The 22,240-nt window shown below is 43.8% G+C and overlaps 1 protein-coding gene across 1 annotated transcript; it reads left to right on the forward strand.

Annotated features, from left to right (window-relative positions):
• Window positions 1-7,959: 7,959 nt before the first annotated feature.
• Window positions 7,960-8,738, forward strand: LOC119924030 (olfactory receptor 4C46-like). The gene is made up of 2 exons (XM_038743128.1): window positions 7,960-8,285; window positions 8,453-8,738. The coding sequence occupies exons 1-2, from the start codon at window positions 7,960-7,962 to the stop codon at window positions 8,736-8,738; spliced, it is 612 nt and encodes a 203-aa protein (XP_038599056.1).
• The last annotated feature ends 13,502 nt before the right edge of the window (window positions 8,739-22,240 follow it).

The following is a 22,240-nucleotide window of genomic DNA, read 5'->3' on the forward strand; positions in this document are numbered from 1 at the left end:
AGGCTGTCCTTCGGGAAGAAAATTAACACTGTGGTCAGCGTGGGGTTTCTGCATCATCAGTGCTATTTGCCAAGTGCTTACTGTGAGCAGAGTACTGTAGCAGAGTGGCCTAGTGGCGTCAGAAAGACCTGGGTTCTAATCCTGACCCTGCCATTTGACTGCTGTTTGACCTGGGGCAAATCACTTCACTTCTCTGTGTCTCAGTTGCCTCGTTTGTAAAACGGGGCTCGAGACAGGGCCTGTGCTCAACCTGATTAGATTTTATCTACCCCAGCCCTTAAAACAGTGCCTGACACATAGTAATCACTTAACAAATACTGTCACCATCATTATTATTATTACTAGGTGTTTGGGAGAGTAGAATACAACAGAGGTGGTAGACATGTTCCCTGCCCACAATGAGTTTACAGTTTAGAGATGAGTTTGGATGTAATTGGTAGATTATGTTGGTAGGATCTTAGAGGACTTTACTCTGTAGGCATTTTGGTGACAGTAACAAAAACTGGGACTTAATGTTGACTGTGAGGACCAATTTAAAGAGTATATGAAACCAAATTCAATGTTTTCTTGTGAAATGGCAGAGTTTGTATCTCCAGTGGGTGAAAACAAGCTTGTTGTGGGCAAGGTATGTGGCTACCAACTCTGTTATATTGTACACTCCCAAGCACTTAGAACACTGTTTGGCACTCAGCAAGTGCTCAATAAATATAATTGATAATATTAATGATTGCATTTGTTAAGTGTTTACTATGTGCAAGGCACTGTTATAAGCGCTGGGGAGGATAGAAGGTGATCAGGTTGCCTCACATGGGGCTCACAGTCTTGATCCCCATTTTACAGTTGAAGTAACTAAGGCACAGAGAAGTTAAGTGACTTGCCCGAAGTCACATGACTGACGAGCAGTGGAGCTGGGATTGGAATCCATGACCTCTGACTCTCAAGGCCGTGCTCTTTCCACTGAGCCAAGCTGAGGGCCTGAGGTAGGAATTACTGCCTTATGAATGACCACCCTGCTATCCCACTGAGGTCAATCAATTGGTCAATCAATTAATGATATTAACTGATTGTTACTGTGTCCAGAGTAAACAGCATGAGGTAGGGTGGAGGAGCCAGGGAGAAACTATAAGCTGGGAGGTGAGGTTAGGTTGGGGAAGCTGTAAGAATGAGAAATCCTATTGGTTTAGTCTTTCACTGATTCTCTGACTTTCTTTCCCTGACTCTCTCTGGCCTCCTCTCCCACCATCCAGTGTGTTGCTGTCCCTGCCACCACAAATCCTTCCTCCCACCCCATGTATCTCCTGAAATGCTGAAGCCCTTAAAGTAGTTTGTGGATAATTCCATCGTTTCTCAAAACCATGTAAATTGTCCTTATGAGTGATGACAAACATAATGATGTTTGTCCTGTTGTAGCATCTATGTCCCGAGACGGGAGAAACACTTTCCCTTTCTGCAGTTTCTTGCCCGGCAATTTTTGGGCTGTAGCAGAGTAAAGCTAGGTGAGGGGGCCAATGGGGCTCTTGGCTTGTGTGCAGAGGAGAAAGTGACCCTAGTACCTACAGCCTCCCTGCCCATCTCTTTACCCCACCTTTCGGCTCCATATCATCTTCAATCAAACAATCAATTGTATTCATTGATAGCTTACTGCGAGCCCTGTGCTATGCCCTTGGGAGAGTACAATATAACAGAGTTGGTAGACACATTCCCTGTCCACGATGAGCTTCCACTGCATAAGCAGATGGGGTAGAGGGAGCGTTTGAACTTTGATTCCTCAGCCCATCTCCCACAGCTGGGCCAAAGCTCCTTGGGTCAGATCACTGCGTGGCAACACCGGGATTGCCATCACCAGGGCCTTTCCACAATTTTCTGGGCTCCTGGGCTGCCCTGACTCCTGCCACCACGGCCCACCTTGTGTTTGTTAGCAGCAGGAATCCCACTAACCTCAGTGGCTCCAGTAGCAGCAGTAGTAGCAATAACAGCAGCAATCAGGCACCTGAAGGTCTGTCCCAGGGCCAGAGCTATGCTGGTGGTCTGGCTCCAGACTAGCCGCTGCCCAGACTTTGTCCCTAAGTGGGCCAGGCCTGTGTATGGAAGGCTGCCTCTCCCTCTGGTCATCCTGTCCCCACCTCCCTTCACTCCCCACCCTTGCTGTAATTTCACTTTGAGTCATCTTTAGTAATTTTATGACAGAAAGAAGTAACAATTTACATAGGTAGCTGACACAGACCCTGCAATTTTTCTGGTTTATTTAATGATGTCTGTTAAGCATTTACTAGCACAGGCACTATGCTAAGTGCTGATATAGAATAATAATGATGGTATTTGTTAAGCACTTACTATGTTCCAAGCACTGATCTAAGCGCTGAGCAAGCTAATCAGAGAAGCAGCATGGGTTAATGTAAAGAGCATGGGCTTGGGAGTCAGAGGTCATGGGTTCTAATCCTGTCTCCACCACTTGTCAGCTGTTTGACTTTGAGCAAGTCACTTAACTTCTCTGTGCCTCAGTTAACTCATCTGTGAAGTGGGCGTTAACACTGTGAGCCCAATGTGGGACAATCTGATTACCTTGTATTTCCTCAGTGCTTAGAACAGTGCTTGGAACATAGCAAGTGCTTAACAAATGCCATCATGGTTATTATTATTAATCAGAGAGGACAAAGTCCATGTCCCACATAGGACTTATAGTCTTAACCCTCATTTTATTGATGAGGTAATTGAGGCACAGAGATATTAAGTGACTTGCCCAAGGTCTCACAGCAGACAAGTGGTGGAGTTGGAGTTAGAACCCAGGCCCTTCTGACTGCCAGATTCTTGCTGTATCCACTAGGCCATGCTGCTTCTCACTGACCCCATCGTTCTGGAGCCCCAAACCTATGCCCCTTGACTCAGACACCCATCCTCATCCCACCTCTCAGTTAAGAGTATGTACTGAATACCTACCATGTACTGAGTACCAAACCTAGCACTTGGATAAGTACAGTAGTATAATAGATAAGGAGCTTATCATTTCTGCATTTTCCCTTCTCTCTAGTGGTAAATATTTTCATGTTTTTCTCTTTCACTGGAGTGTAAGCTTCTTGTAGTTGGGAAATATATATCACTTGTTATTGGGTACTTCTCAGGTACAATACACCGAACCGAGTGGAAATCAATAAATATTATTACCTCTATATCCACACACACACACACACACACACACACACACACACACACACACACACACACAATCACAGAAGATTACCTACTTATTAAAACCAACTTGGTTAAAATTGATTCGAGTAGAGCAATAATGGCAGGAGAAGTTAACTGAAGCACTAACCCGCACCCTCCACTCCTCTGCCGCTAACCTCCTCATTGTGCCTCGTTCTCGCCTATCCCCCATCGACCTCCAGCCCATGTCCTTCCCCTGACCTGGAATGCCCTCCCTCCACACATCTGTCAAACTAGCTCTCTTCCTCCCTTCAAAGCCCTACTGAGAGCACACCTCCTCCAGGAGGCCTTCCCAGACTGAGCCCCTTTTTCCCTCTCCTATTCCCCATCCCCCCACCCTACCTCCTTCCCATTCCCACAGCACTTGTGTATATTTGAACAGATTTATTACTCTATTTATTTTACCTGTACATACTTATTATTCTATTTGTTTTGTTAATGATGTGCATATAGCTATAATTCTATTTTTTTCTGACGATTTTGACACCTGTGTACATTTTTTTTTGTTGTCTGTCTCCCCCTTCTAGACCGTGAGCCCGTTGTTGGGTAGGGACCGTCTCTATATGTTGCCAACTTGTACTTACCAAGCACTTAGTACAGTGCTCTGTACACAGTAAACACTCAATAAATACGACTGAATGAATTAATTAATTGGTGTCAAAAGTTTGAACTGAGTGTTTCAGTTTAGGGAGTACAGACTGCACCTGTTCTGCCTACCAGTCATCTCACAATGCTTTTCAGAGGAGAGAGACTGTAGATGACTCAGTGCAAACCACCACCACTATGGTAAAAAAAACTCACACCCATGATCTGTTGGTAGTTCAGATCCACCTCTTCACCCTTGGCCATTGGTGCTTGAGCAATATTCAAATGAATAGAAAGGGGCCAGAAAAGGTTCACTCCTGGGACAAAATGTTCAAGAGATTCTCTCTCATGGATGCAGTCACAACTTAATTACTGAATGCAGACCTGTGTATTTACTAGATGTTTGGGAACCCTACCAAAGATGTAAAAGTCGTCCTCCCCACCCTTAAAGAGTTTAGTGTAAAATGGGAGAGAGATTAGATATGAAGTAATGGATCTTCCACCACTGAGAGCAAGATAATAGATCTAAATAAAAGACATAAGTGAATGAATGAGCAGATGGTTTCAGAATCTCTGATGGTATGGAGTGACTGTGAAGGATTATCTGTTTGTCCAGATTTTCTCCTCCATCCCCATGAAAAGGCTCTGGGGTGGGAATTCCTAGTCAATGGCAATCACCATGGTACAGGTAACAATAAATGTTCCCAGCCATCACTTGACAAAAATCAGTTTCTGAATTTCTATGTCTTTGTTAGTGTGTGGGGGTGGGGTGGGGGGGTGGGGGGCTGCATGACATGAGTTGGAGCAGGCATATTTGCCTGAGGGAACGTGTGTGTTAGCATGGCTAATTGGCTGACTGGTGCTTGTCCCTCTAAGATCTACACTAGCCTACTCACCTGGGTGTCTTACTGGTGTGGGCCAGTGTAGATCTCAGAGGGAGAAGAAGCAGGTGAGGCTGTATTTGCAGAGGGCACAAGGGAGAAGGAAGGCCAGCCACTGACTTACCCTGCTTCAGGGTTATTTCCCCCCGAAAGTGATTACCGAGGGACCCAAGAGGCGCACCCTGTTTGTTAGCACTTAGGAAGAGCTCAGTGTATGGCAGAGAGCAATGTGACCTAATGGAAGAAGCATGGGCCTGTGAGTTGAGATCTGGATTCTAATACCAGCTCCCCGATTTGCCTGCTGTGTGACTTTGGGCAAGTCATTTAACTTCTTTGTTATCCCCATAAGTGCTCTGCACATAGTAAATGCTCAATGAATACCACAAATTGATCGATCTGGAAAATGGGGTAAAATACCTGTTCTTTCTTTCCCGTAAACTGTGAGCACGATGTTGGGTAGGGACTCTGTCCAACCTGATTATCTTGTATCTTGTACAGTGCTTGACATGTAGTAAGGGGTTAAAGATATAACTATTATTAATAGCATTATTATTATTATTGTTATTATTATTGTTATTATTGTATGGATGGAACAGGAGGCATGCTGGGGAGACAGCTGCTGAGAGAAAAGGGCCCAGGAGGGTATGCACTGCCTTGGTAAAGTGGAAGAGTGAGCAATTTCACTGTTCATTCATTCATGCATTCAATCATATTCATTGAGTGCTTACTGTGTGCAGAGCACTGTACTAAGCACTTGGGAAGTACAAGTCGGCAACATAGTAGTAGTAGGAGTAATAGTAGCAGTAATAGCAATAGTATTTATTAAACAACTACTGTGTGTAGAGCTCTGTACTAAGCACTGGGGAAAATTACACAAGTGTGAGTTAGACTGTTGATTTCAGTCTTGACTGTAAGTTTGTTATGGGCCAGGAACTTGTCTGCTAATTCCTTTGTATTGTACTCTCTCGAGTGCTTAGTACAGTGCTCTGTACATGGTAAGTGCTCAATAAATAGCATCGATTGAGTGGTTCCATGCATGGATGGATCTATCCTGGATCTAGCATATCCAAGCTGGAAATGCAGGCCTTGAATTCCTCTGGCTGTGCTAGCTTTGGGAAGTGAATCAGTAATTAATAATAATTATGCTGTTAAGCACACTTACTATGTGTCAAGCACTGTTCTAAACGCTGGGGTAGATACAAGTTAATCTGGTCAGGTCAGGCAGGTAATTTTTATGGTGTTTATTAAGCATTTACTATGTACCAGGCACTGTACTAAAGCACTGGGGTAGATACAAGCTAATCAGGTTGGACACAGTCCCTCTCCCACATGGGACTCACAATCTTAATCCCTATTTTACTGTTGAGGCCCAGAGAAGTGAAGTGCCTTACTCAAGGTCACACAGAAGACACGTGGTGGGGCAGGATTAGAACCCAGGTCCTTCTGATTCCCAGGCCTGTGCTGTATCCATTAGGCCATGCTGTTTCTCAATTCCTCCATCTTCCCCATCATTTGGCCTAGGCGAACCTGGCCCCCCTCAACAATGACTCTCCAGTAAAGAGTGACACCATGACCAGGGTTAGACAACCTCCACCTCATGGGCGACAAATCCCTGGGATGCAATCTGCTATTTGGAGAGTTTAATGATGAGATTTCTTGGGAAAGAGTAAAAAGCATAGGGTACTACCAGGTACTGGAGCATCGGAAGGACCTGGGTTCTAATCCCAGCTCTGACCCAAGTCTGCTGTGTGATTCTGGGCCAGTCATTTCACTTCTCTTTGCCTCTTTTGCCTCAGCTGTAAAATGGGAATTAAGATTCGGAGCCTCATGAGAGACAGGGACTGTGTACTTCCCAAGTGCTTAGTACAGTTCTCTGCACACAGTGAGAGCTCAATAAATATGATTGAATGAATGAATTAACAAATACCACAATTGCTTTTATTAACCTACAGACTGGGCATTGTTAAATGTAAGGCTGGAGGCTAGAGAGGTTGAGGATTTGGTGTCTGCCTTATCTCACTGCTCTACTTGCTCTACAACCTTAGCAGCCAGTACTGGATCTGAGCTACAGCTGCTCAGTGCCCTTCAATCATATTCATTGAGCACTTACTGAGTGCAAAGCACTGGACTAAGTGTTTGGGAGAGTAATAATAATAATAATAATAATAATAATAATAATAATAATAATAATAATAATATTTACTAAGCACTCACCATGTGCCAAGCACTGTTCTAAGTGCTGGGGTAGATACAAGGTAATCAGGTCATCCCACATGGGGCTCACAGTCTTAACCCCCATTTTACAGATGAGGGAAGTGAGGCACAGAGAAGTTAAGTGACTTGCCCAAGGTCACACAGCAGACAAGTGGCAGAGTTGGGATTAGAACCCATGACTTCTGACCCCCAAGCCTGGGCTCTTTCCACTGAGCCACACTGCTTTTCAATACAAAGGTGGTAGACATGTTCCCAGACCACGAGGACCATACCTTCAGTTGAAGAGATTTTGGTTCAGCCTTGATAAACTGTAGTCTTCTTTCATGCATTTTGTGTAAGGATAATAATAATGATAATAATAATAATAGTATTTGTAAAATGCCTACTTTGTGCCAAGCACTGTTCTAAGAGCTGGGATAGATACAAGGTAAAAGCGTTGGACCCAGTCCTTGTCCCACATGGGGCTCATCAAGCAAGATTAGCATACACTGAGGGGCAGCATGGCCTAGTGGAAATAATAATAATAAAAATTATGGTATTTGTTAAGTGATTACTATGTTCCAGACACGATTCTAATCACTGGAAGAGCACTGGCCTGGGAGTCAGAGGACCTGGGTTCTAATTCCAACTCTGCCACATGCCTGCTGTGTGACCTTGGGCAAGTCGTTAAATTTTTCTGTGCCTCAGTTATCTCATTTGTAAAATGGAGATTAAATACCTGTTCTCTCCCCGACTTAGATTGTGAATACTGTGTGGGATAAAGGACTTTGTCCTGACTATCTTGTATCTTCCCTAGGGCTTAGAACAGTTCTTGATACATATTAAACAATTATCATTATTGCTTTCTGATGAAAGGAGTGCCCACCGGGGGTCAGAGGCAATTTTGACTCCCTCAGTTAGACATCAGTGGAGCATTTGAGCTAGAATACAGCAGGGCAGACTTATCTAATGCTCAATGGACAAGTAGCTCATATAAATTTGAGATGTCAGTAGTGAGTATGTTCATTATCTTTGTGTTTTCTTGGAAGGAAAAGAGACTCTCATCTGTGTGCTCACCGTCCCCCTAGACTCAATGGAAAATGAAAACAATGTGACAGAATTCATTCTTTTGGGTCTTACACAGAATCCAGGGATGCAGAAAATAGTATTTAACGTGTTTTTAGCCATCTACAGTGTTACTATGATTGACAACTTGCTTATCATTACAACCATAACCAGGAGCAAGACTTTGGGCTCTCCCGTGTACTTTTTTCTTACTCATTCGTCCTTCACAGATATGATTGATTCTTCTTCCTCAGCCCCCAGGCTGATTGCAGACTCCATCCGGGAGAAAAACACCATCTCCTTTGAAGGGTGCATGACTCAGGTCTTGGAGGTGCTGAGATCATCCTACTCAATGTGATGGCCTAAAATCGCTACGTGGCCATCCATAAGCCTCTGCACTACCCGACCATCATCAACAGGTAGTTATGCAGGCTGCTGGTGGGGGTCGTCTGCATGGGGGGGATTCTTCACTCAATGATCCAGATTCTCTTCATAATGAGGTTGCCATTCTGTGGCCCCAGTGTGATCGATCACTTCATGTGTGATCTATACCTTTTGCTGAAACTCAACTGCAGTGACACCCAAACCCTTGGTCTCTTCATAGCTGCCTGCAGCGGGGTGATCTGCCTGCTCAATTTCATTCTGTTGATGCTTTCCTATGTTGTCATCTTACGTTACCTCAAAATTCACAACTTGGAAGGCAGATTGCTGAGCCCATTACACCTACCACATCACTGTTGTTGTCTTACACTTTATTCCCTGTATATTTGTGCATATGTAACCCTTGACCACTTTGCCTATACATAAAAACATGGCTGTGTTTTAAACCATGGTAGCCCCTGTGCTAAACCCCCTAATCTACACTCTGAGAAATGCAGTGGTGAAGAATGCCATGAGGAAACTATGGCAAAGGAAAGTGTCAAGCCACAAGATAAATGGCCCAAAATGAAACTCATGTTCACATAAACGAGAGAAGCAGCTGACTTTCTAAGAGAAAATTGACCAAGAGAAATGTACCCTTTGGGGTTCGTGGTCAGAAACTTTAATTGTGTAGTCTCTTTCCTTTTTTAGAAACCCTTCTAGATTTTAGGTGCTTTTTTGCCATCTCCTTCCAGCCATGTGTAGTGTGTTTTCTAAGAGAAAATTGACCAAGAGAAATATACCCATTGGGGTTCGTGGTCAGAAACTTTAATTGTGTATTCTCTTACCTTTCCAGATTTTAGGTGCTTCTTTCCCAACTCCTTCCAGACATGTGTAGTGTGTTTTCTCAGCTTTCTACAGGGAATAATAATAATACTTTTGGTATTTGTTAAGTGCTTACTGTTTTCCAGGTACTTTACTAAGTTCTGGGTGGATACAAGCAAATTGGGTAGGACACAGTCTATGTCCAACATGGGGCTCACAGTCTTAATCCCCATTTTACAGATGAGGAAACTGCGGCACAGAAAAGTGAAGTGACTTGCCCAAGGTCACACAGCAGACAAGTAGTAGAGCTGGGATTTGAGCCCACTACCTTCTGAATCCCAGGCCTGTGCTCAATCCACTACACCATGATGCTTCACAACCGATCTGATGCCAGACTTTGGGGTCTGTTTCCTGGATGAACACTACTTTCTATTCTAATTTAGCAAAAAACAAATCCCACCCAAAGCCCCCCAAAACAGTAGCATTATTCATTGTCCTAGTGTTCTATTAGACCAGTTATGTCTGGCTATAATCAGTGAAGGGTATCTCTGACCAGAGGGATGATATAACAATTAAATGCCTGATATGGTGCACAGAGAAGATGTGCTTGCCTCTTTGTTTACGGTATTGGTTAAGCACTTACTATGTGCCAAGCACTGTTCGAAACGCTGGACTAGATACAAGGTAATCAGGTTGTCCCACATGGGGCTCACAGACTTAATCCCCATTTTAAATATGAGGTAACAGAGGCACAGAGACGTAAAGTGACTTGCCTAAGGTCACACAGCAGACAAATGGCAGATCCGACATTTGAACCCACATCCTCTGACTCCCAAGCCCGTGCTCTTTCCACTAAGCCACCTTACTTCAGGATAATTTCAAATGGAGTTGTCTGCTGTTCTCCAAGTCCAGGTGGGACTTAAAGTGGATGGGATGGGTTGGAGAGTTCGAAAAAAGAGCAGTTCAGGCTGTTAGCCTTTTGAGGGTCAATCATGCTATTTGCAAAACTGCACCCAGTTTCCCAGAGAGACAAGTGCTGAAAACATTGCTGAATTCTTCAGTTTCTCTGCACATTCTCTCCCACTGAGGGAAGCTGTGAAATGACAAATCAAAGTACTCTTACTGCAAGGAGAGGAAAAACATACAAACAAGAATGATAGAAAACTGGGGTGAACTCATCAGTGTTCAACTCCTACCTGACTCTCACCAGTTAAACTCAGTCCCAAGATTCCAGGTGAATGTCCCTTATAGACTTTTCTGATGCTTCTGGAATACTAACCAGGCCTATTTTCTCCCAAAGGAAGATCATATGGCTCTATGTCCTACCTACTATCACACAATAGGGGACATGACATGAATGGGGAGCGGTGGCAAGGGCAAAAGAGTGTGGATGGATCAGAAACTGAGGAGCATCAGTTGATCAAAAAGATTTATTGAGCACTTACTAGGGGTGGAGCACTGTATTAAGCAATTGAGAAAGCATAATACAATAGAGTTAATAGATGTTATGCCCACTCACAAGGAATTTATACCAACAGGAGCAAGGCCTGCGGGTGGTAGACCAGACTTTCCCCTTTTTATCACTCAATCAAAGATATTTATTGTTTACTGAGTAAAGAGAGCAGGAGTAAGTAATTGGGGCAGAATAAGGGAGAGAAGCAGCATGACCTAGTGGATAGACCACTGGCCTGGGAGTCAGAGGACCTGGGTTTTAATCCCATCTCTGCCATTTGCCTGTTGTGTGACCTTGGGCAAGTCACTTAACTTGCTGTGCTTCAGTTCCCTCATCTGCAAAATGGGGATTCATTTCCTCTTTTCCCTCTTAGACTGTGAGGCACATGTGGGACCTGGTCAGCACATAGTACAGTGGCTGGCACAAAGTAAATGCTTAACAAATACCAGAATTAGTATTATTATTATTACCTCGTATCGACACTAGCATGTAATACAGTGCTTGATGCATACTAAGCACTTAACAATTACTACCATTATAATTATTATTACAACACAATCGAGTTGGTAGACACATTCCCTGCCCACAAGGACCTTACACACCTCAGTGATGCCTTAGGAAGACTCAGCTGAACGGCAATTGACTAGAAAAGGGATACTATTTTCATGGACAAAATGTGTAAGGGAGAGCCTTTCTTAATATCACACTCATGGATGCAGTCTCATCCATGATAGGACAATATTGGACCGTAAGGCCAAGGAAATGCATGCAAAGGTGAGATTAGATTAGAAAAAGAAGGAATTTGAGAAGTATTCCCTCTGTTTCACCCAAACCACCTTGCTTGGGTTCAGCAGTTAAATTAAATGTAGTAGCTTTAATGCTTACATGGATTGGTCTTCTGAGCTCCTAAGTCTGCTTATTGTGACTGCGGCATTCCAAAATGTTTTCCTGGAATGGACTAAGTCTCAAAGCATCAAACTCGTCTCATCTCTGTGTCTCCATGTTCTTACTCTATGAATTGGTCGACAAAAGCCTGCATTTATGATGCTGGCACCCACTAACAATCCCTCTTCAGCCCTTCCCAATAGAGAAAAAAAGCATGGCCAGTAAATCCATCAGTTGTAGTTTTTGAGCACTTACTACGTGAGAGCACAGAACTAAATGCTTGGGAGGGTACAGATAGGAACAGTGCTTGGCACATAGTAAGTGCTTAACAAATATCCTCATTATTATTATATAATGGCCACATTCCCTGCCCAAAGCGAGCTTGCAGCCCAGATGGACTGGTCCCCATGTTGTCATTTAAGGTACTGAGTAAATGTCCTTGAATAATCAACTCTTTTCTCAGCTAGACTCAGTCCTTAATCACTTGGAACTAGAAGTGGCATCCTGTGATAATATGATAACAGGACGCATCATGGCATAGTGGAAAGAGCACAGGTCTGGGAGTCAGAGGGCCTGTGTTCTTATCCTGGCTAGCCACTTGTCTGCTGGGTGACCTTGGGAAACTCACTTCACTTCTCTATACCTCAGGTAACTCAATTGTAAAATGGGGATTCAATACCTGTTCTTCCTCCTACTTAATCTATGGGCCTCATGTGAGACAGGAACCAACCTGATTGATATATGTCTATATCATCATCATCATCATCAATCGTATTTATTGAGCGCTTACTGTGTGCAGAGCACTGTACTAAGCACTTCGGAAGTACAAATTGGCAACATATAAAGACAGTCCCTACCCAACAGTGGGCTCACAGTCTAAAAGGGGGAGACAAAAGCAAACATACTAACAAAATAAAATAAATAGAATAGATATGTACAAGTAAAATAAATAAATAAATAAATAGAGTAATAAATATGTACAAACATATATACATATATACAGGTGCTGTGGGGAAGGGAAGGAGGTAAGATGGAGGGATAGAGAGGGGGACGAGGGGGAGAGGAAGGAAGGGGCTCAGTCTGGGAAGGCCTCCTGGAGGAGGTGAGCTCTCAGTAGGGCCTCGAAGGGAGGAAGAGAGCGAGCTTGGCAGATGGGCAGAGGGAGGGCATTCCAGGCCCGGGGGATGATATGGGCCGGGGGTCGATGGTGGGACAGGCGAGAACGAGGTACGGTGAGGAGATTAGCAGCAGAGGAGTGGAGGGTGCGGGGTGGGCTGTAGAAGGAGAGAAGGGAGGTGAGGTAGGAGGGGGCGAGGTGATGGAGAGCCTTGAAGCCCAGGGTGAGGAGTTTCTGCCTGATGCGCAGATTGATTGGTAGCCACTGGAGATATTTGAGGAGGGGAGTAATATGCCCAGAGCGTTTCTGGACAAAGATAATCCGGGCAGCAGCATGAAGTATGGATTGAAGTGGAGAGAGACATGAGGATGGGAGATCAGAGAGAAGGCTGATGCAGTAATCCAGATGGGACCAGTGCTTAGCAAATACCATTGAAAAATAATCCCATTTTATCCCTTCCTGTTACTTGCTGACACCTGAACGAAGCGACTCGTATTTCTCTAATGTCCCTAGAGAACGAATATGAAAAGAGATGACAAAGAATCAATAAATCATATTTATTAAGCACTTACTGTGTGCAGAGTCCTGTACAAACAACTTAGGAGAGTACAGTATAATAGAGTTGGTAGACACATTTCCTGCTCACGACAAGCTTAGGTACTAGAGGGGGAGTAGAATCAAGTAGAACAATAGTTCAACAATGGAATGAAGAAATTCCTATGAATTTTCTCCTCAAAGTTATGGCCTAGAAGACAACAGTCATTGATTGTGAGTTCAGTCATTCAGTCATATTCCAATTGGGCACTAGCTGTGGCACTCTTGGCATTCATGAATGAAATTCAACCTTCTAGATTTTCCAAGTATGAGTCTCAGAAGATCTGCATCTGTTCTAGAGGATGGCCAATTCAAGAAAACATCCAGAACATTCCCCCTTTTAGACTGTGAGCCCACTGTTTGGTAGGGACTGTCTCTATATGTTGCCAATTTGTACTTCCCAAGCGCTTAGTACAGTGCTCTGCACATAGTAAGTGCTCAATAAATACGATTGATGATGATGATGGAGAAACAGACATTCATATGAAGCATATTCTGCAATGAGTGATAAAACCCCTAAATGACTACATCTGCCTGATCTTCAAATATTGCTTGTCAAGGGATTTTTTAAAATAATTTGGCTCCCTCAGCAGAGAGAGATAATTAATACTGTTGACGTAACAGTTGGGTATTCATTGAAAAATGAGTCACTTTACAGGATTACTAAAGGACAATGTCAGAAGATGGTTTTTCATGTTGATCCAAATGCTTTATGTTTCTGAGGAGAACTCCATGTCCCCAGAATTGAATTACTGATTAAAATTTATAATGTAGGTGCAAAAGTGAAAACAATAAATGTAATTTCATTCAAAGGGAATTTCAATTTGCTGAGTGATGGTGTTAAAATTAATCAAAATGGAATACAGGTGAGCAAGTCTCACAGAAGAGAAATAAGAGTTACAGGTAATGAGGAAGTATTTGGCTTTTCAGGCAAGTACATTTCATATCTAGCATAAGAAACAAGACATTTAAGACCTTTCAAAGAGGATAAATACCACAAGAGTCAAAAAGTATTGAGTAAAAGAGCATTGCCACTGCAGTATACTCAGAGAAACCAAAATATTAATGAGTACCTGAAAACAAAGACCCAGTACAACAATATACATGTAATAATGTGGAGCCAAAAGATATCAGAAGCATAAGAAGCTAAATCAGCCAATTATATTTATTGAGCACTTACTATTTGCAGAGCACTGTACTAAGCTCTTGGGGGAGTACAAGACAACAGAACCTAAAGTTGAGACAGAGACTAAGCTCAAATGAAAACAGAGCCCCTCTAATTTACAACTGGCCAAAAACCAGTAACAATACGTGTCTGAAACTGTACCACTGCATAATTACAAATGTTAAATTTTAGTTATTATTATAATAATAATAATGTTATTTGTTCAGCACTTACTATGTGCAAAGCACTGTTCTATGCGATGGGGAGATACAAGGTGATCAGGTCATCCCACATGGGGCTCACAGTCTTAATCCCCATTTTACAGATGAGGGAACTGAGGCACAGAGAAGTTAAGTGACTTGCCCAAAGTCACACAGCTGACAATTGGAGGAGCCAGGATTTGAACCCATGACCTCTGACTCCAAACCCCATGCTCTTTCCACTGAGCTACTCTGCTTCTCTATGTATTCTAGGGGTCTGGCATAGTGGATAGAGCAACAGCCTGGGAGTCAGAAGATCATGGTTTCCCATCCTGGCTCCATCACTAGATTGCTGTGTTATCTCGGACAACTCCCTTAACTTCTCTATGCCTCAGTTACCTCATCTGTGAAATGGGGATTGAGCCTGTGAGTCCTATGTGGACCTGGGACTGCATCCAACCTGGTTTGCTTGTATCTATCCCGGCGCTTAATACAGTGCCTGACACATAGTAAGCACTGAACAAACACCAATATTATTATCATTATTTGTGAAATGTATCAAAAATATCAACAATGACTGTGGATTAGGAAATACTGAGGCCTTGGTTAAAAGTGGTAACTGATCTCTTTTAATATAAAGGAAATGTCTGTATTTTTAGTTATTAAAATTCCAATTTCCTGAATGTGAAATGCTGATTAGGATTATGGAGAGTGTAGTAGCTAGAATCGAGACTATTTTAGTAAGCCATCATCATTCTTGTAGCATTGCATTCAAAAAAATTGAATTGTATTTAAATTTCCTACACTGCCTGTCTAAGATAATTCCTGGTTATAGATTTAGCAGAAAAAGGGACAAAATAATAAAAAAGACTATTTGTCAAAGCTAAACATTTAGGAGAGAGCTCCACTTGGGTTTAGGAAATTTAACACCATGTTTGACAATTGGACTAATCACCACCAGAGTTTTCTTTCTGGAAGCAAGTCATAGCTACATTTCCAATTAATTTGTAGGCAAAACGGGTGAAGGGGACATTTAGTAGAGATAGGATGTCAAGGAAAAAAAAGCAAGAAGCTCAAGGATATACTGCAGAATGGGCGAGGACATGAGTTTATATCTACTTGTCATTTGGGTGTAAGGATGTCACTATTGAGATTTTTATTGGTCTGTCTAAGTGTGACTAACAATTCCTTCCACACTGTGGGCATATAAAGATGCTCCCTTTCCCCCTTTTTGGATATTTGTTAAGTGTTTACTATGTGTCCTCCCTCTGCCCATCCACCAAGCTAGCTCTCTTCCTCCCTTCAAGGCCCTACTGAGAGCTCACCTCCTCCAGGAGGCCTTCCTAGACTGAGCCCCTTCCTTGCTCTCCCCCTCGTCCCCTTCTCCATCCCCCTCATCTTACCTCCTTCCCTTCCCCACAGCACTGGCATATATGTATATATGTTTGTACATGTTTATTACTCTATTTATTTATTTGTTTTACTTGTACATATCTATTCTGTTTATTCTATTTTGTTAGTATGTTTGGTTTTGTTCTCTGTCTCCCCCTTTTTGACTGTGAGACCACTGTTGGGTAGGGACTGTCTCTATATGTTGCCAACTTGTATTTCCCAAGCGCTTAGTACAGTGCTCTTCACACTGTAAGCGCTCAATAAATACGATTGATTTATTGATTGATTGATGTGTCAGGAACAGTTCTAAGCACCAGGGTAGATACAAGATGGTTAGGTTGGACACAGTCCGTGTTCTACATGGGGCCCATAGCTTTAAACCCCAAGCTCAGCTGGCTGCTGGCCTACCATGTTCAGTTAACAAAGACCTTGTGACTGTGTGTTTTGACAGAGGGCTGAAAACTTAATTCCTGGAGGACAGCTCACTGACCTTCCTCTTTGCAAATCTATAGCTGCAGAAAATAGGAAAGACCACTAAGAGGAGACCCTTTTATTAATGCCTCTCCATCACTCCTTCCAGTCTACAACTTTACAGGTTTCTCTTTGACCTGCAGACAGACATTTAAAGGGGATCCCATACAAGTTCATAGCTCTATTATAATGCTTAGGATTCTCTCTCCTTCTCTCAGAGGAATTTACTTTTTTTTCCTTGAAGCATGTGCCAGAGTAATAATAATGTCGGTATTTGTTAAGCACTGTTCTAAGCGCTGGTGGGGGGAATACAAGGTAATCAAGGTTGTCCCATGTGGGGCTCACAGTCTTAATCCCCATTCTACAGATGAGGGAACTGAGGCCCAGAGAAGTTAAGTGACTTGCCCAAAGTCACACAGCTGACAAGCGGTGTAGCTGGGATTAGAGCCCATGACCCCTGACTCCCAAGCCCGGGCTATTTCCACTGAGCCACGCTGCTTCTCAGCCATGCTGCTTCTCAGCCATGCTGCTTAACCCCTGTGTAAAGACACAGATAATCTCCCAGATAACCCCGGGCTTAACTACTTTGAGAAGCAGCGTGGCTGAGAAGCCACCACTATGACTCAAACCCTTGCTGCCTCACTCTCCCTCTGTTTTCTGTCCCACTATCCTTCATTTATGTAAGAAGACAATTTTGTTCTACTTGCTCTGGTCACTGTATTCTCAGACACTTTCTGCCCTTGTAGTAGTAGTAGTAGTAGTAGTAGTAGTAGTAGTAGTAGTTAGACTGCTAACTCCACGTGGGACAGGAACCGTGTCTGATCTGATTAACTTGTATCTATTCCAGCACTTTGTGTCAAACATTGATTTACATAGTTACTATCTATGAAGAGCCTGGAAAAAGTCATGAAATGTGCTGAAGCAACAATTGCCATAAAAATACAAATTATCAACTCTATGGTGATTCCAGTGACAATGTGTGGATCTGAAAGCTGGACAGTGAAAAAACGGGATAGGAAGAACATCGATTATTTTTTTAAATGTGGTGTTGGAGAAGGCTTTTGCGAATGCCTTGGACTGCCCAAAAAACAAACAAATGGAGTTCGGATCTAATTAAACCAAAGTGGTCTTTGGAAGGCTAAATGACTCGACATGGATTAGCATACTTTGGACACATAATCAGGAGGACTACTTCTCTGGAGAAGACGTTAATGCTAGGAAAAGTCCAGGGAAATCGTGGAAGAGGCAGACCGGCAGATAGATGAATAAAGACCATAACAACGATAAGCAGAAGAACCATTAGAAAGGTTGTGGATTATGGCAGAGGACAGGACGTTCTGGAGAAAGTATATCCGTGGAGTCACCATGACTCAGAAATGACTCGATGGTACTTAATAATAATGATAAATATGTCAAGCGGTGTTTTACATATAGTAACCCCTTAACAAATACCATAATTAGTAGTAGTAAGTGTAGGCAGTAGTAAGCAGAAAAGCAGCGTCGCTCAGTGGAAAGAGCCCGGGCTTGGGAGTCAGAGGTCTAATCCTGGCCCTGCCAGTTGTCAGCTGTGTGACTTTGGGCAAGTCACTTCACTTCTCTGTGCCTCAATTACCTCATCTGTAAAAGGGGGATTAAGATTATGAGCCCCATATGGGACAACCTGATCACGTTTTATCCCCTACCCACCCCAGTGCTTAGAACAGTTCCTCGCACATAGTAAGCACTTAACAAATACCATCTTTATCATTATTAATAATAGTAGTAGTATTGGTTTAGGGCTCGCTGGGTCTGATGCACTATACAGCGAAACTAGAGACCACACCCAGAAATATGACCTCATCCAACACCTGAGGAAGGAGGACCTAGAAGGTAAGTCAGCAACTCTCCCTGCCCACCACTCCTTCTACACTCATTCCATTCAACTAGCCCATCCCCCAACCTGTATGACAACTTTGGCCAATGTTCCACGTGGCTCCTACTAAGAGCCAGATATAAGCCTCCTACCTCAGAGGTGAAAGTTGGGAGCCTCCACCACACCTGCCCTCTGTTGGTCCTTAAGGTCATAGAGGCTTTGATCAGGGTGGATGGATGCACCCTATAACCTTGGATCTTGTTTTGATTTTTTGTCTGTCTCCTCCTTCTAGACTGTGAGCCCATTGTTGGGTAAGGATCGTCTTTATATGTTGCCGATTTGTACTTTCCAAACCCTTAGTACAGTTCTCTGCACACAGTAAGCGCTTGATAAATATGATTGAATAAATGAATGAATGATTAAAAAGCTCCACAAGATTTGGACTGGACCAGCCACTGTGAAGCTGTTCTAGGCCTGGCCAGGGTCCCGCATCCAGCGCATGTGGAGCATGTCCTTGTCAGATGATGAGTTCAAAGTAGAGAGGCCATTTTTTATGACATTTGTTAAGGGCTAACTATTTTCAAACAGTGTTTTAAGCGCTGGGGTATGTACAGGCCAATTAGGTCAGATGCATTCCCTGTCTCACATGGGTCTCACAGTCTAAGTAGGTATTGAATCCCCATTTTATAGTTGCAAAAACTGAGGCACTGAGAAGTCAAGTGATTTTGCCCAAGATTTACAAAGCAAGGAATTGGCAGAGTCAGGATTAGAATCCGGACCCTCTGACTCCTAGGCCTGTGCTCTTTCTGCCAGGGCACACATCTTCCCTACTTCCCCTGATCAATTCTATGGGCAATAGGTAAGTTTGAAACTGTTAATGAGACAAGAGTCCATGCTCAAGACAGACCACAGGGGAAACTGTGGGAGGGTCTTGGAAACTGTAAAACTGAAGAGTTGGAGAATGGAATTTCTAGCTGTAGTTCTGGTGGCCGGGAACAGAGGATTCTTTTGAGTCTTTCTTCTTCTCCCTTTCCTTCCCCACACTGAAGGTCACTTGTCACAGAGATAGAACTACAATTCCCACTGTCACCACCAACCTGCTGGAACAGGATGTCCTGATGTTGCCGCCTTCACTTACTCATTCCAGTGACTCATTCTAGAGCCTTCTCTGGAACATTGTGACTAGCCCCAACTCTACAGGGGGCTGGGCTATCGTTCTGAGCTGGGTTAGGGAGCACTAGGAAGTCTATCAGGCCTCCAGCTGACCTTGTCTCTTGGTCATCTGAACTGAAACTGTTAATGGTCTTTTGGCTTAATCTTCCCTGTCCATTCCTTTATGCCTGAGTTTCTGAGAGGCCACCTCTGGGCATATGCCTAGTGACCTTTACTGACCCCCTCCGCATAGGCAGCAGGGTTTTCCTGACCCCAGAGGCCAAAAATATGCAAGTCATGGGTGACAAGTTTCTGTTTATGTCTCTCAGGCTGTTGACAATATTAAATGCCAGGTAGTTGTGGTAAGAAACTTTTTTTTTTCACTTTCACCAATGATCCCATCTATCTTTCTCTCCTTGGGTTGGTCATCCCTAAGTCTCTTCCCTCCACTCCAACTCTTTCCTCCCTTCCCTCCAGCTCTAGGACGCTAACCATCGTCTCCTATCACCTTTCCTCCAGCCAGTCAGTGGTATTTATTGAGTGCTTACTATATGAGAGTACTGCACTAAGCTTCTGGGAGAGTACAATATAACAGAGTTCGTAGCCACATTCCCTGCCCACAGTGGGATTACATTCGGAAACAGCATGTCTCTTGCCCTTTCTTCCCCTTCCTTTCTCTGTTGTAGTTTCAGCACCTCATCATGAGCTTTTCTCCGGAGGTGAACTGTGGAAAAAATGGGAAGAGTGAGAAAGCAGGTAGGAGTTGAGAATCTTTTGACTCAAACCAAACATTTTCCATTCATTTTAAGAGGCTGTCTTTAGTGTGTGGGGGAATGAGAGGTGTGAGAGAGAGAAGAAAAGGAAGACTTGAATCTGTTCTGAAGGAGGGGCTAGAGGTAAAGTAAAGCAAAGTAGAGCTAAAGTAGAGCTGCTGCCCGGATTATCTTTGTCCAGAAACGCTCTGGACATATTACTCCCCTCCTCAAAAACCTCCAATGGCTACCGATCAATCTGCGCATCAGGCAGAAACTCCTCACCCTGGGCTTCGAGGCTCTCCATCACCTCGCCCCCTCCTACCTCACCTCCCTTCTCTCCTTCTACTGCCCAGCCCGCACCCTCTGCTCCTCCACCACTAATCTCCTCACTGTACCTTGCTCTCGCCTGTCCCGCCATCGACCCCCGGCCCACGTCATCCCCCGGGCCTGGAATGCCCTCCCTCTGCCCATCCGCCGCGCTAGCTCTCTTCCTCCCTTCAAGGCCCTGCTGAGAGCTCACCTCCTCCAGGAGGCCTTCCCAGACTGAGCCCCTTCTTTCCTCTCCCCCTCGTCCCCCTCTCCATCCCCCCGTCTTACCTCCTTCCCTTCCCCACAGCACCTGTATATATGTATATATGGTTGTACATATTTATTACTCTATTTATTTATTTATTTATTTATTTATTTTACTTGTACATTTCTATCCTACTTATTTTATTTTGTTGGTATGTTTGGTTCTGTTCTCTGTCTCCCCCTTTTAGACTGTGAGCCCACTGTTGGGTAGGGACTGTCTCTATGTGATGCCAATTTGTACTTCCCAAGCGCTTAGTACAGTGCTCTGCACATAGTAAGTGCTCAATAAATACGATTGATTGATTGATTGATTAGAGAAACACTTTCACACAGGTGCCTCTGCCACCCAGATTATCCAAAGATTCCCCAAGACAGGTCATGCAAACCTAGCTCCAGTGTTGTGATTCTGTTCTCGTCACAGCATCAATTGAACCAATTGGTGCATTATGTGGGTTATCTGGGGCTCGGTCTTTCTAACCATTATCTATCATTTTGAAAACCCTGGGGATGGTCAGTTCCTAACCTGGGTAGGGCCTGGATAGAGGGATAGAATGCATCATGATCCCGGGCCTGCCATGCCTATAAGGAATTCAACAGAGTCACATTAGCAGACAGAGCCCTCTCTGCCTAGGGAGAATCCTTTCATGGTCAATGGTGTTTACTGAGTGCTTACTGTGTGCAGAGCACTAAACTAAAAGCTTGAGAGAATACAGCATAACAGTAACTATACATATTCCCTGCACACAATGAGCTTACAGTTTGGAAGTCTCTTCTCCAATAGCTGGCTCCTCCAACGAGGAGGACCATTTTGATGGCAGCCCAGAAACCCATCCACACACCAGGGATCACCTAGCAGGACTCAGGGTTCCACTGCACCTCTATCCTGTAAGTGACCAAGAACTGTTTTACCAGTGGAATGGTTTCCTCTGGAATTAGAGTAAATGATTTTGCCTTTTGCACCCTCCTGGCTTTTTTTTAATGGTATTTGCTATGTACTTACTGTGTGCCAGGCAGTATACTGAGCCCTGGGGAAGGTACAAGCTAATCAGGTTGGACACAATCTATGTGCCACAAGGGGCTGCCAGTCTTAATACCCATTTTACCAATGAGGTAACTGAGGCACAGAACAGTGACTTGCTCAGGGTTACATAGCAGAGAAGTGGTAGAGCAGAAATTAGAACCCAGATCCTCTGACACCCAAGCCTGTGCTCAATCCACTAGACCATGCTGTTTCTGAGCTATTCCAAGTTCTCAAAAAGTTTGGCTGATGATACCAGCCTGGGCCATTAGTCCTTCCTACCTCCTCAGAGTTTCAAGGTGTCAGTTAGGGTAACTGATTCTCTCCCAACTCTCAATTATGTAGACTACTCCGTCACCTAGGATGAGATTTTGCACCAGGGGAGACAGTCTCCATTTTTGAGCAAGGCTGTGAAGCATGATGGGAAGTCTCAATGCCTTGGTCACCACCTCTGGATAGAGTCCCACCTTCCCTCTGAAATGCTTCACTGTAGATGG

Source organism: Tachyglossus aculeatus, unplaced genomic scaffold (genome assembly GCF_015852505.1).
Source record: "Tachyglossus aculeatus isolate mTacAcu1 unplaced genomic scaffold, mTacAcu1.pri scaffold_78_arrow_ctg1, whole genome shotgun sequence".
NCBI lineage: Eukaryota > Metazoa > Chordata > Mammalia > Monotremata > Tachyglossidae > Tachyglossus > Tachyglossus aculeatus.